General features: G+C 59.6%; 1 protein-coding gene across 1 annotated transcript; it reads right to left on the bottom strand.

Moving 5' to 3' along the window:
• Window positions 1–529: 529 nt before the first annotated feature.
• LOC101875578 (septin-5-like) lies at window positions 530–14,330 on the bottom strand. Its single transcript, XM_034068973.1, has 12 exons — window positions 14,088–14,330; window positions 8,547–8,837; window positions 8,225–8,318; window positions 8,010–8,096; window positions 6,416–6,539; window positions 6,132–6,266; window positions 5,927–6,044; window positions 5,539–5,640; window positions 5,063–5,159; window positions 4,763–4,925; window positions 2,535–2,634; window positions 530–2,247 (listed from the first exon to the last, which is right to left on the bottom strand). Exons 1-12 carry the CDS (start codon window positions 14,328–14,330, stop codon window positions 2,188–2,190), a joined length of 1,614 nt encoding a protein of 537 aa, XP_033924864.1. The 3' UTR covers window positions 530–2,187.
• Window positions 14,331–14,992: the final 662 nt, after the last annotated feature.

The raw sequence follows: 14,992 nt of genomic DNA, 5'->3' as shown, positions 1-14,992 counted from the left end.
CCATTGGTACCTAGTGCCTGGGTGTCCCTCAGCAGAGCTCACCACAGCGTGAGGTTGCAGGGATGCCCAGGGACAGTACGTGTAAGGCAATTCCATCCCCAGGTCAGGCTCTGCACCCCCATCCACCACCACCCCCCCAGCCCCCGTATGCCAATTCCCATCACGGCCCAAAACCAGCAATATCCATGTGACCCCAGGGCAGTGTATGAGAAGGTGATGAACCAGCAGCAGGCAGGCAGTGAACATCATCCTTTTGCTCCCCTTTCACCTGCAGAGCTGGGTCCCAAAAGGGCTCCCACCCCAAGCTGGGTACCCCGGTGGGTGCAGCACATGCCCCCTCCAGTACCCATTTTGAGCCTTTGCAGGGGAACAGGAGCCAGGAGCAAGAGGCCACATCACATCAGCCCCCCTCCTTGCCTGCCTGCATGGTGCCATAGGGTGCCCTGCACCCACAGGGAAGCAACTCAAGGTGTCAGACAAGGTGGGTCAGCCATATTTATTGAGAATGGTTGTGGAGGGATAAAAATATTTCCATTAGCTCTATAAGAATTTATAAACCTATACTCTGCTTATCCTTTAATAAACGCCTCTATGACCATCATGCGAAGGTACATATTTCTGTAAGAAAATAGCAAGATTAAAAAAAAGGAAAGTGCCAATAGACCCTGTGGGGCCCTGCCCAAGAGTTCCCTGCCCACGGGGGTCAAGGGACCCTCCAGTGGCACAGGGACACATGTGCCACATGGGTGGCACATGCTGGATGCTGCCTCAGCACCCTGCAGTATCCACTTTGAGCCTCGAGCAGACACAACCCCCCTCAGCCAAGCTGCCTGGGTGCAAACCCACCCAGGGGACCCCAGCAATCGCACTGCTCACGGTTCTGCCTCTGCTCTGCAGCCTCACCATCCCCTTTCATCTTTCCCTGTACCTGGGGGGTGAGCAGAAGGCTGGAGGGGAGGGTTCAGGTCCATCTCCACAGTCACTGGCCAGGGCTCACACATAGTGGTGCTTTGCCAGAGGGCAGTGCAGATACAGACATCCTGGGGGGAACACAGGGACAAGACACAGGGCTCTGCAGGGCAGCAACATGGGTGAGGACATCCCAGGGAGGACACAGGCACATGACATTAGTGCTCTGTGGGAAAGCAAAACAGATGGGGACACCCTGTGGGGTGACACACTGCAGTGCTCTGCAGGGCAGCAACACAGACGGGGACACACAGCAGGGACTTCCTGGGAAGCAATATAAATGGGGACATCCTTGGGGGACACAGTGATGCTCTGCTGGGAAGCAGCTGGGACAGAGCCATCCTAAGGGCACACAGGGACACCGCAGACAAACAGGTGGCACCAGGGGCTGAAACACCAGTGAGGGATAATGCTGTTGCTGCAGGTCAGGAAGCACTACCAGGACAGTCATTATTGCTTTACAGGGCAAACATCAAACGGGGCCAGGCTGGGGACCTGGCGTCTGATTTAGGGTTCTAGGAACTTCCTCTGGGGACTGCGATTCCCCAGTGCTTTCCATCCATCGCCCTTCCCAACACCGAGGGACAAGGGGCAGTGCTTGGAGGGGACAAGGTCCAAGGGCTGGACACTGCTGAGCTTCAGCTCGTCCTTGCACCAGTGCTGGATGGGAAGCAGCCAAGGGGGTCTGAGTGCCGGCTGCCACCCAGGCCATTACAGTGGCTGCCCCTTCAGCCCCTTGATCACCTGCAGTACTCAGGAACTGCTCCTGCCAAAGCCCCTCCTCTCAGCATGGCAGCTGAGTTAACCCCATCCACCTCCTCTTCCCTGAAGCCTGGGCCAAGCTTACCATAAAGGCTGTAAGCAGAGAGGCCGGAGATGACACAGGGACAAACATAACGTGAGGAGCTGGTGTCTCTCCCCAGAGCTGTGGGGGAAACAGGGAAAGCCAAAGCTCAGGAGACAAAGTTGTCCCCAGCCTGAGGCAAGGGGAGCAGCAATCTGGCCAGGCCAGGGGACCTCCAGACTGTGTTTATTGTCCCCTCACTGTCCCCGTGGGATGGTTGCTGCTTGGTTGGATAAGGCAATACCACAGCAGTTTAAGGTGGCAGATGCAGTCAGTGTTGTACTGTGTCTTGCAGCAGGGTCAGGGTAGGATGGAGAGTGATGCAAATGTTTCTGATTTTGGGCACAAGGAGAAGGAGGAGGAGGAAAAATGAGTTAGTGTGAGTCCTTCATCTGCTTCTGGATCTTCTGGAGCATCTCCTGCATGCGCCGCAGCTGGAAGGGAGCAGAGAAGGGATCGCTGGGGGGCGCTGGTACCCCCCCAGCTGCCAGCTCCCGTGCAAACGAATTGGAGTCGAGCAGCCCAAGCGGACTGGGATAACCAAGAGCTGGAGCAGCGGGGGGGGAAGGAGGAGGAAGAGCGAACCCTTTGATGCTCCTCCTTCACCTCCTCATCCTGGCCTGCTGGGTTGCTGCAGAAAGGGTGGCCCCTCGCAGCTATGCCATCACTGGGGATAGGGACGTGGAGTGATCGGGGGGGCTCAGTCCTACCCCACACTCACCTCCTCATCCTTCTCCCGAATGAGCTTCTCAGTCTCTGCATCTGGCACCGAGGGTATGACAGGTATGGGGAAATCTGTCCCGCTCTCCCGTGTCAGCTTGCTGCAGGCAGAGAAAGGAGATAAGGATGCTGCCACATGGACATTCCACCATAGGTGCTGCAACCATGGAGATCCCAAATGTTGCAGGTACCCAGCACCCACCTACACAGACCCTGAGCCCCAAGACAGAATCACACTGGGTCATTTTCCAGGCAGGGGCAATAGGAGCAGTTACAGGCATTCCTCCCAAACCTCAGCACTACCCTGACCTGCCATGCACCAGTTTAGGAAGCACCACAGTGGGTGCCAGGGACCACCGAAGGCATGGATCTTTCCCCATGCTCTCCCAGTCTGGGAAGGATCTTGCTCGGCGTTCAAGTTGGGGTCAGACTCTCCTTACCGAGTATTTCCTCTGCTCCTCTTAAAGCATCTTCAACTTGGCATCTCCCTTCTCTCCCACAGCCCCAGCCCTGCCCCAGGATGGGCTCCCATGGCACCCCACTGCCCAGCCAGCCCCAGGGATACTCAAAACCCCTTTTCTCAAGCATCAGCTCCCATCAGACCATTGCTGCTGAAGGAAGCTGTTGGCATCCACCGCACTGCGCAGGACTGCAGCCAGCACAATCGATAGCTTCTCCCATGTTAACAGCAATGGGGAGGGACCAGCTCTTTCAGATGAATCCCTGTGGATGTCACACGCTGCCTCAGCGGGTGACAGCATGGGTAGGACACCACCGTAGCGGCTGGCAGGGATCACGCATGCCACCACGTGCCACTGCTGGTGCAAGGGGGTGATGGACACAGCAGACATTGCTGGGTGGGTGGGTGGGCAACCCCAGCCCTGCAGGGTCCTGTTGTGCTGAGAAGACTGTGCCAGCATGTCCACATCAAGGGAGGGGGCTTGGCCATGGTTTGAGCTGCTTTGGAAGTCACTGCCTGTTGTCAGGGCTCCTCACCATGGGGTACCCAGCAGAGCACATCAAACTCCTTCTATCCCTGGCAGCAAGGCAAGGCTTGACCTGGACACTGACAATGGGACAAGTAGCTTCACCAGCCCAGGGCAGACTGCCTACCACTGCCTCCTGCACACCAAAATCACACCCCACAGGAGGTTAGTACAACGGGGTACCTGCCCTACAGCCCTTCCCTTGGGCAACCTTTGGCTGGGACAGGCTATGTGCCACCAGACAGTAACACATCCTCCCAACCCCACCTTACCTGGGTGAGACAGGGTAATGCCACCAGCACACAGAGTCCTCCCAGCACCACCGGGGGTGCTGGCACCCCCGGGGCAATTTGTGTGGGCAGCAGGTGGGTGCCACCGGGCTGCCTTACCTGAGAGCTGCCTGGCCCTTGCATGGGCACAGAAGGACCAAGACCGCATTGGGTACCAGCAAGTACTTTATATAGAGACCAGAGGGGTGGACATGGGGAGGGCAGCGGGGGCCCAGCGTGTCTCAGTCGGCAGAGCAGTCGGCGCAGCACAGCCTCAGTGCTGAGGGATGCTGCCTTCTCCGGCGGCACATATGGAGAGACCAGCTTAGAGGCACCTGCAGCCACCGCCAGCCCCCCACAACCCACAGTGCCTGCACTTGCTCCCACACTACTCCAGCCCCTCAAAGCAGGGTTCCTCATGGGACCCTCCAGCCAACGGGTGGCTAAAGAGGGTGTGAATGACATGAACCCGGCACCGGCTGCTTGCCTGGCTCTTCAGGAGTGCCATGCAGGGTCCACCTCAGTGCTGAAGCAACCCCCAAGACACAACCAGACACAGGGGATTTAGGTTCCCCTTTGCTGCTGCAGCATCCTCCCAGCCCTGGGGGGTGTGCGGGGTCCTCCCAACACTGCCATAGCATTCCCCCCCCCCCAAGCCAGCCCTATGGGGTTTCCCCTCACTACTGAAGCATCCCCCTAAGATAGACCCAGCCTTAAGGGGGACACAAGTCCCACTGCCAGAGCATCCTCCCCCAGCCAGACCCAGCCAAGTGGCACAGGAAGGGTCCCCCGACACACTGGGGTTCCCCACAACACTGATAGGGTTTCTTACCTAGCCTTCCATGCTGCCCAGCATGGACCCACACAAAAACCCAACCCACCAAGATCACCACTTGCAATGGGCTGGGGTCACCCCAAAGACAGAAGATGCCACCCCCACCCCCCAGCCTGGCACCCCACTCCTGGCCCCTTACTTGCGGTTCCTCTCCTTCACTACCATGCGGGTCATGCTCTGGATGCACTGCCTGCGGTAATTCTCATAGTGGATGTCCTGCGTCACATCCTTGAGGTCCTGCATGTGGGTCCTCACCAGCATTGTCCGCAGCTTCACGAAATCAGAGTGGGACGGGTTCTCCACTGCAGGGGAGCCCAAGGTCAGGGATCACAGCCAGTCCCACACATTCCCCCAAAGGCCCCAGGACTGAGCAACATGGAGATGGGGCACGCCACGTCCCCATCCCCAGTGGGACACTGGGGATGCAGTTCAGCGTTACCTTCCACAATACCCCAGGGGTAGAGGCGTCCGCGGATGCGCCGGCCTTTGGCTTCCACCACCGTGTTGCTGCCGATGACAGCAAAGGGAATGCTCTCCTGCAGGAGGATGGCAGGGGTTAGCAGAGCTTGCTCCTCTCTGTCTGCCATAGCCCACAACCCTCACAGGCTTCTCAGCAGTATCCAGAACCTGTTTGCCAAGATATCCCAGAGCCCTGGCTACAGACGGACCCAGGTGGGACGGCAAGAGTTGCAACAGTGGGTTTCTCCACCCCATCCCCATCCCACCAAGCTGCAGGTGGCACATAGGGGGTCTTGGTGATGCATCCCAATAGTGCAACATGTACCAGCCCCATCATGTGGGGGTGCTGGAGAGCTTGCATGGCCCCAGAGAGTGCTAAGGGTACCCTGGGTTGGCATCTCCTCCTGGCCTTGGGGCTCTGCCCCTCCAAGAAGGAGCTGGTGGAAGCAGACCCACCTTCAGTGCCTGGTCCTGCAGCTTGAATTCCTCATCCTCATCCGAGTCGCACTCGGGGAACTGGTAGAGTCGGATGCCATAGTGGTCAATGTCTTCACGGATCTGGAGGCAGACAGCCCTGCTGAGGGCAGGGCTCTGGCCCTCGGAAATGGTGTGAGAAGCACCACCAGTGTCCCCCAAGCAAATACAAGACCCTGTTCCACCCAAACCCTTCCAGCCTGCAGCTGAGCATAAAGGAGATGTGTCCTTGGTGGCCATATGGGCAACAGAGTCCTCCACAATACTGTGAGCATTCAGGATCCTTCATGTCAATGTCTGGGCAGGGGACTGAGAAAGGGGCACCGGCCCCAGTGCAGCCCCTTGCCCCATTGGGCTGCCCTCCCCTCACCTTGTTCTTCATGCGCTGCACCTCTGTCGGAGTCAGGGTGTCAGCCTTGGCCAGCACAGGCACAATGTTCACCCGCTGGTGCAGGGCTCTCATGAACTCCACATCCAAGGGCCGGAGCCTGTGGGGGGAATCCAATGAGCACCATTCCACCAAGTCCCTTCCCGACGACCCCTACCTCATCTGCGTGGGCAGGGGCTGCTTGTACCCATGGCCATAGGGCGAGATGAAGTAGATGCAGCAGTGAACACGATTGTCCTGGATGTTCTTCCTGTTGAGGCCGCTTTCATCACGGAAATACTGCTCAAACTGCTGGTCAATGTAGTCAGCCACCGGCTTCCAGCTGTGGGGACAGGGAGGTGACCATGGGATCTTCAGGGTTCCCTGAACCCCCAGCTCAACACATCCCATGGCTCAAACATCACAGCCTGATGACCCTTGGGCATCCCACCCTCAGAGGCAATCCCTGGGGAGACCCTCCACAGCACGTACCACTCAGTGTTGTTGACGGCATCACCAAAGCCTGGTGTATCCACAATGGTCAGGCGCAGCTTGACACCCTTCTCCTCAATGTCCACCATGTGCTTGATGATCTCCACTGTCTGTGTGATGCGCTCTGCAGCAGCAGCAGGAGACACATGAACAGTGGTAGTGGGGAGGGCACCTCGGGTGAAAGGTGATGGGGGTGATGCAGGGAGATGCTGCAGCCCCTCAGGTGCCACCCCTAACACTGTAAGGTTGAGACAGCTTTGCAGGATCAGCCCTTACGTGCACTGCGGTCCCACAGCCAAGATCTGATGCTCCATGCCATGGCCCCTGGCATCCACATAAATGTATACCCATCCCATGGTGGCTGTGCCATCCCTTGACACCCCAGTTCCAGAAGCAGAGGAGTCTGCTGGGTCCAGGCATCACTGTGGGAGCATTTTTAGCTCCCTGTAAACCCCCATGCACAACCCCACAGCTCCAGGACTGCGCATAGCATTGGAACAGGCTGTCCAGGGCAGTGGTGGAGTCACTGTCTCTGGATGTATTTAAAAGATGTGTAAATGGGCCCCCAGCACAGGAGGGATGTGGAGCTGCTGGTGCAAGGCCAGAGGAGGGCATGGAGCTGCTGCGAGTGCTGGAGCAGCTCTGCTCTGGAGCCAGGGGACAGAGCTGGGCTGGGGCAGCCTGGACAAGAGAAAGCTCCTGAAGGGGAGACCTGAGAGCAGCTCCAGTGCCTGAAGGGGCTGCAGGAAACCTAGAGAGGGGCTGGGGACAAGGGGGAATGGCTTTAACCTGCCAGAGGGGAGACTGAGCTGAGCTCTGAGGCAGAAGCTGTTCCCTGTGAGGGTGCTGAGGCGCTGGCACAGGGTGCCCAGAGCAGCTGTGGCTGCCCCATTCCTGGCAGTGCTCAAGGCCAGGTTGGACACAGGGGCTTGGAGCAGCTGCTCCAGTGGAAGGGGTCCCTTCCTGTGGCAGGGGTTGGAGCTGGAGGAGATTTAAGATCCCTTCCAACCCAAAGCAGTCTGATTCTATGATTCTGTATGGCATTTAGGGGACACGGTTTAGTGGTGGACTTGGCAGTCCTGGGTTAATGGTTGAACTCCATGATCTTAATGGTCTTTTCCAAACTGAGAGATTCTATGATTCTATGCCCCTCTACCCCCAGGACCCTCCCATGTTGCTGCATCCTCAAGGATGTTGCTGTTGCGTTTTGTAGCCACATGCCCAAGCAACGGAAACAAATCAAACAACCCCCTCGAACCCCTGTGGATTTGGGCAAGTTTGGGCAGTTTTACGTCAAACACTGGCTGCAGCTGAAATGGCTGTGCCTGGACCCCGACTGTCCCCAGCTCCTGGATTTACTGCAGTTCCAGCCAGTCCAAAGAAGCTGGTGCTTGTTTCCCCAGTGAGGACAAAGCCCCCGTGGGGTTCCTGCTGCCATGGATCCATCCCCAGCATCCATGGGCAGCTGGCAGCACGCTGGAGGAGCCCCACTGGGCAGGGAGAGGGGCTGCAGCCCCCCAGCAGTGGCACAGGGCTCTGCTGCCCGCCCAGGATACCCAGAACAGCCCAACCCTGGGACTGTTCCCATCCTCACCTTCAGCATTTAGCAGCTTGCGGTCCCTGTACATGTCCATCAGGAAGAGGCTGTTGATTAGGGTGGACTTGCCCAGCCCAGATTCCCCTGGGAAAGGGGGACAAGGGTAAGGGGGGCAGCCGGTTCGTCCTCACACTGCCTCCCACACACTCCATGGCTTTTGAAGTGCAGAGCGGGGTCAGCTTTCAGGCTTGGACATCCCCTGCCCCCCATACCTGCCACCATGAGCGTGAAGTCAAAGCCCTTCTTCACTGACTTCCGATGAACCTGATTGGGCAGTGTGGCAAAGCCCACGTACTCCTTGTCATCCTGCAGGCAGAGGGGACATGGTACAGGGGATACCATCACCCTACCCCCTCTTCCCCACCCCAGCAGGACACCCCCTTCCTCCTGTCTCCCCAGGGCTCTCCCCAGGGTTGGAGCACCATGGGATGAGCCCATGCCTGCCCAAACCCTTTGGCTATGAAGAGCGACGATGTCCTCTGCTGTGACTCCTGCAGCCCTTTGTCCCCTCCTCCCCATTGACACGTCCTGCACCTCAGAGGAGTCATAGGGGTCGAGCTGCCCCCAGGGGCTCCGGGGCCGGCTGGGGCTGGAGGGTGTGGGAGTTGCGATGTGCTGCTGGACATCCAGGGGCTGGGATCGGGAGAAGATCCTGGCATCCCTCTCGTCCGTGTCAGGAGGGAGCCTGCCCATGCAGAGGGGGTGTCCAGGCTCCTGCCAGCCCTCCGGGGGCTCCACCTTCCTGGGGCTGGCAACCGGTGGGCAATCCTGCAGGAGCTGGCTCAGCTCAGCCTCCTCAGAGTCCTCCTTCAGGAACCGCTTTATCTGTGGACCAAGAGAGCAGGTGACACTGGGGTGGCATTCCCAGCCTGAGGTGGCATCACCCAGCGTGGCAACGTGAGTCCCTAGGCTGCAGCAGCCATACACATGCACCTAAGAATGAAAGGGGTAGGAGGAGAATGGGGACATGGCCACCACCCTGGGAACAGCCGCAGGGATGGCAGTGAGGACAACCACGCTCCCATGCACTCAGGCGCTTACAGCGTGTGGCACCGGGACCGCAGCCAGCTCCTGGCACTCCTGGGAACAGGGATGAGGACATTCGCCCTGAGCACCCTGCTGCTCCTCGGGGTCTTGTGGAGTAACCGGGGCCCCCGCACACCCCATGGCCTGCCGGGGGGACAGGGAGGAGGAAGAGACACCAAGAAGAGATGAACAGTGGTGGTTGAGGAACTGGCAGTGGGGCTACACCTGGGGGGAGGCAGATGGTGGGCAGGGGTCTGCCTGCGCCCCATGCCTGCCCACTCAGTACAGGTAATGGCACAAGGGGCTCCCATCCCTGAATTCCAGGAGACAGCCGGGACAGGGAGCCAAAAGGGTCAGGGCAGCACAACCTGTTGTGCAAAGGGACTATGGAACAGCGCTGTTCTCAGGTTAAGTTAAAATCACAGCACTGCACCAGCTACTAAGAAGGAAAAAAGATGACTGCCACAGCTAAACCCAGGACACCCGCTCAGGCTGTGTCCTTGCATGCACCAGGACCCCAGCATCCCCTTGACCCAGCTCTGCCCATGCTCCAGCTGGTGCCAGCAGCAAAGCCAGGCAGGGGCTGGGCACAGGGGTGATAACCCCATGAGGTGGTGGGGCTGGGACAAGGGACAGGGATGCTGGGACCAGGACAGCTCCACATCCTGTTTACAAGCAGTGACGGTAGCAGACACGTCTGGCAGCAGCTCCTGTGGGAATGAGCCTTCCTGCCAGGAGGCAGCAGGGTCCTCAACACCACCCCCCCCCCACAGCAGCTGCCAGGAACCCCAGCCTCATGAGCTGAGATCCTCAGATGGGGGGCACACAGAGCCCAGGGGCAAGTGCCCCATCAGTCAGTGCCTCAAAGAGCTCTCCATGGGGACACGTCCTCTGCTGTTCCATGCCCCGCTCCATTGGTGGGGGGGGCAGCAGTGCCGGCGGCAAGGCAAGATGCGCTGAATTACTGGGCTGGAAACAAGGTCAGGGCACTGCAGGGGCTGAGTGCTCACATGCCTGCCCCCTTCCTCCCCCCCAGCGTGCACCCCCCTAGCACAGAGGCCATGAGGTCTGTGGGGCAGCCGGTGCCCCCATACCCTCCTCTCCCTCAGCAGGTTGACCCTCAGTGGGTCTCTGTGATCACAGCATCCTCTATCTCACTGACCTTGACGTGGGGGGCTCAGCATCAGCCCCCACCACAGCACAGCCCAGCCTCGGGCCACACAGAGATGGGAGATAATGCCACCATCACCACCAACCACTCACAGCTCTGCTGTTGCTCCATCCCTTGGTGCTCCAGCCCTTTGGGGCTGCCCCTTGTCCCCCACCCCAGAGAAACCAATGACCTCGGCAATGCTGTGGCACCACATCCTCGAGAGTCCTGCAGCAAGTGCATCCCCCAGGAAGGCTGTCCCAGGAATAGAGCACTGGGTTCTCTGGGTCCCCCATCCCCATGTGCCCCCTTCCAGGGGGGAAGCTGCCTCCGTACCTCTTGCCCAGGCTGCAGCTCTGGGCAGGTGGCCATGGCAGAGCTGGTGTCACCCGTGACCAGGAGAGGATGCTAAGTGGCACAGAAGGATGGGGAGTAACATTAGCATAACTCCACCCTGGGCAGGCACCAGGGCTGGAGCACCCACAGCACCCAGGCACAGCCCCTGTGGGGCGGGACCAGAGAGGGGGTCAGAGGAGGAGAGATCGAGCCCTAGGGCACAGCCAAGTCCAGCTTCTGCCAAGTTGTCAAGATGTCAAGGACCAGCAAAGCATCATTAGCCAAGGAGATGGCAAAGGGAAGTCCTTGGAGGGCTGCATCACTGTGACCATTATCATCACCACCAGCAGCCCCCCTGGGCAGAGCTTGGCTGCAGCCCAGGGGAACGTTCAGCCATGGAAACACCTCCATCCTAGGACAAAAACCTTCTTCATCCCAGTGCACACCAGTCCTCTCCCGCTTTCTACCCTAGAGCCACCCCAGCAGGGCTCCACAGCCTCTTTGATGGGAGAAACCCAGTTTTCCATTAAACACTCTTTGACAGCAAAACAGTTTTTCTCCTCACAATCACAGCTTCCCTGAACAGCTCCATGCTGTTGTTTTGGCTGGGCATGATGGGTCTGGCTGGGAAGGGCCCAGCTCTGGGCTGGGAGAAGCAAGGGTGATGCCCACCACAGGATAACTGGCAGAAGCTCCAGCAGTCCTGCCTTGGCCTCCCCAGCTCATCTTTAGGGAGGCAAAGGGTTAACAGTGCCTCGAGAGGAGCTTCGGGTGGCAGCAGAGTCCCCAGCTCTTGATGTCAGGGGTCACCAGGAACAGTAATTCACCTTGATGTATGTCAGAATGAATCAGAGCAGCTGAGGCACAGAACTGCGGCTGCTCAGCTGTGGAAGGGCTGCGTTTGCCAGGAGAGCACTGAAGAGCACTGAAGCATCGGCTGGTGCTGGGACAGGCACGATGAACCACAGGCTTACCAGGCAGAGAGCAGGGCCTGGATCCTTCTGTGTCCATCCCCAGTATCCCCAGGTCCCAGCCAAGCTCCTCACCCCACTGCTAGGTCTCCCCTCACTCAGCTTTGGGGCCACTCAACACCAGCAATGGAGAGTGCTGTTCCCACCGGCCTCAGCTGTCCCTGTGCAGCCTAGTTCCAGGGGAGCAAAGCCACCATTCGCAGCTGACCCTGCACCTCCCTAAGGAGCTTACCCAGGGCCTTGCAGCCCCATTCCGCACCCATCACAGTCTGCAGCAGCCCACCACATTCCCACCAGCCTGGCCAGGCTCTGCACCCCATCAGCAGTGCCCTACCTGGTGTAGCACAGCTCTCCTACAACACCCACCATTCTTCAACCATCCCACTCCATGCTCCCGGCAGGAGCGGGGATTTACCACAGCGGGAGCCTGGGGCTGCGCTGGTGCCCCCATAAGCAGATTATGCGCCTGGCTGCATGCACACTGGCACTCAGCTGTCACCCGCCCAGCAGCTCCAGCAAGGTGACACACACGCTGCCTTGTCACCCTGCATCACAACTTCCCACACAGTGCCAGCCCCAGGGCTCTGGCAGAGGCAACAAGGGACAGCACAAGTCTGAGCTAGGAAAGCCACAGCTTCCCTTTAGCATCTTTCTGCCTGGCACCACATTCCCATGGGATGGGTTTTCCCAGCCTGTTCCTACAGGAAAAGGAAGGGAACATCCCAGAGAGGGGCTGTTCTTGCAGTTAGGCTGGCCGAGGCATCCCCAAGCCCACTTAAAGGTGACATCCCTGGCAGGAGGGCTGGAACTACATGGTCTTTAAGTTCCCTTCCAGTCCAAACAATTCTGTGACTCTGTCTAGATGTGCCACCCACAATGCAGTGTGGCTCTACTGTAGCATAATGGCTAGGCAAACCAAGCACAAACACCCTGTCCCAAAGGAACAAACTCCATATGGGGCAAGGGCACAGTGGCCCCCACCAAAGCTCAACTCTGCCAGGATCAGCCTAGGGAGCCCAGCTCTTTTCCAGGGCTGTTCCTGCTCCAACCTGTCCCCAGATGCATGGGATGCTCATACCAACATGCTACAATCAGAGTTTCTTACCCACAGCTCTCCCCTCCCACCCCATCAGAAGTATCTCAATTGGGAAACTGAGTCTACCAACAGCTTTAACAGGAGCAGGGCGCTGGGCACCCAATGAATGCAGGGCCAGGCAGCGGTGCAGGTCCTCAGACTAGGCAGGGTGGCCGCACCAAGCAGGTGAGCATGTGGGACAAGAGACTTCCCAATACATCCCTCTGCACAGCAGCTCCAGACCCATTCCTGGAGGGAATCCTCCAGCTTGAAAGACCTCCGAGCTCTTGCACAGGGACCCAGATATGGGACAATGTACACAGCTGGGAAGTGACAGCAGTGCCAGCCCATGTTGGAAACAGGGTCACATGGGAACAGGCAAGATCTACCCCACTAAGAGCCAGGAGCAGAGGATGAGGGGGACTGCTGCTCATCCCACTTCTCTGGATAATCTGTGGACTGCTCTGGGGACAGAAGGATGCAGCACTGGTGTCAGGGGCACCAGCTTCATCTCCACCAGTCATTCTGGATGTATCCACACCCATCTTCAGCCCCAGCTAACCCCATGTGAATGGAGAAGGGAGCTCACTTCCCCTCCCAAACTCGGCTGTGGCTGTTGTCCTCCCTCAGCAGATGTCTCCAAGCCCAGGTCTATCTATCCCCAAAGCCTTTTGGAAAGGCGCTCAAGGGAGCCGGTTGCAATAAAACACACACCACCAGCCACCCTCCTATCTGGTTTCACTGCATCCTGCTCCACTCCAGACAAATGTGCCAGTCCCAGTCCCACAGCAGCTGCCAGGGAAGGATGGCTGGGATGGTCCCCAACAAGGGCAACTGTCCCCACCGGTGCCATGTGAACCACAGCCACAACACTCCACCACCATTCACCCTGAGCATGACCATCCTCAAGGTCCCCGTGAGGATGTGGCCCCAGCGAGCAGCTCCTGAGGACCTGCCACAATCGAGGCAGCACAAGTGATGCTCTTGCCAAGGGGGAAAGGCTGGCGGCGGCTCCGGACCGTTCAGGTACCTGCAGCAACGGCTCCGAAGTGTAGTTGGGCTCCGGGTGTGTGACAGTCCCCACGGCAGGGCCCGTCCAGTCCGGCACCACCGCTGGGACCGCAGCCCGGGGACCTGCCAAGGTTCGGCTGTGCGGCCGCTGCTGCTCTCGGAGCCGGCCGAGAACAGCACCCACCTCTGCGCAGGGACACTCGCAGGTGCCGCTCAGAAGCAGAGTCCCCTTTTCGGGATGTGGGGACGCCCGTGGCGATGCCATAGTGAGGGACGGTGTCCGTCGCTCTCTCGGTTCTCCATCTTTACCCGTGGCCCGTTGCGGGCACCCCCCCCCCCCCCCTCCGCCCATCCGCGGCCCCGGCCCGCTCCGCGCACGCCGCACCGTCACCTTCACAGAGGGCACCGGGATGCGGGAGCGGGCCCAGCTCCCCGGGGCCGTGCGGGGCCGTGCGGGGCCGGGCAGCCCTGTCTGGCCTGCCCCCCCCCCCGCCTTCCGGCCTTACCATGGCTGCGGAGCCGGGCACGGTCCGGGAGCGGCGGTGCCGAGCGCCGGGCCCCGCCGCCGGGATTAGCAGAAATAGAAGCCGGCGGGGGCGGCCCGGGGCGGGGCGAGGCGGGGCTCTCACCGGCACCGGGCACTGCCCCGCGGGGGTGACACGCTGGGACGAGGCAGCAGCACCGGGGCCTTGGGCAGAGCTTCGGGTACCGGGATCTGCAGCGGGGATGGGGCATTGGAGACGGGGCATTGGCACCGGGGACTGCGCATTGGCACCGGGTACCTGCACCGGGGACCGCGCATTGGCACCGGGTACCTGCACCGGGGACCGCGCATTGGCACCGGGTACCTGCACCGGGGACTGTGCATTGGCAGTGGGTACCAGGACCTGCACCAGGTACTGGGCACAGGGCAGCAGCACAGTGCACTGTGCAGCAGGGACAGGGTCCTGGCACGGGTACAAGGCTTCATCTCCTGGTGTTGGCCACCCTTGTACCCAGTGCAGCAGGGAGTGACTCCCAGGCAGTGAGCAGCAGCCCCTGGCACTGGTCAGTGGGTACCAGGAGGCACCAGATGCTGCACACCAGCACACCCACACACTGGGTACCCTTTAACAGAGTTGAGTACTGGGAGCAGTGTGCCAGGCACTGAGCACCAAGCAAACACACTGGCAGTGCACTTCACGTATTGGGTACCACAGACCAGGCCCTGCACTGGGCATGAGGCACCAGATCCTGGCCTTCCCTGTGGTCTCCCTGCAAAATCCCAGCCTTCTGAGCCTTTCCCCGGGCTGATGCTGGGCAATTCTGCCAGTGGCCCTGCCTTGACTCCTCTGCGACTGGCTGGCAGGCTGGAAATCTGGGAGGGGAACCCCAGAGGCTGTCACCCTGCCCCCATCCCTATCCCATGCCA

This window comes from Melopsittacus undulatus, chromosome 13 (genome assembly GCF_012275295.1).
Source record: "Melopsittacus undulatus isolate bMelUnd1 chromosome 13, bMelUnd1.mat.Z, whole genome shotgun sequence".
Lineage (NCBI taxonomy): Eukaryota > Metazoa > Chordata > Aves > Psittaciformes > Psittaculidae > Melopsittacus > Melopsittacus undulatus.
This window is presented reverse-complemented; position numbering and strand designations above follow the sequence as displayed.

What these genes read in the sequence shown, in the direction of transcription:
- LOC101875578 (XM_034068973.1), bottom strand. Translation starts at nt 14,330, where the DNA reads ATGCCCCGTCTCCAATGCCCCATCCCCGCTGCAGATCCCGGTACCCGA. An exon ending in TGCCCGGCTCCGCAGCCATG is followed by an intron (nt 8,838 to 14,087) that starts GTAAGGCCGGAA and finishes CTTGGTCCACAG; the next exon opens with ATAAAGCGGTTCCTGAAGGA. An exon ending in TTCGGGAGAAGGATGAGGAG is followed by an intron (nt 2,248 to 2,534) that starts GTGAGTGTGGGG and finishes GCTCCCTTCCAG; the next exon opens with CTGCGGCGCATGCAGGAGAT.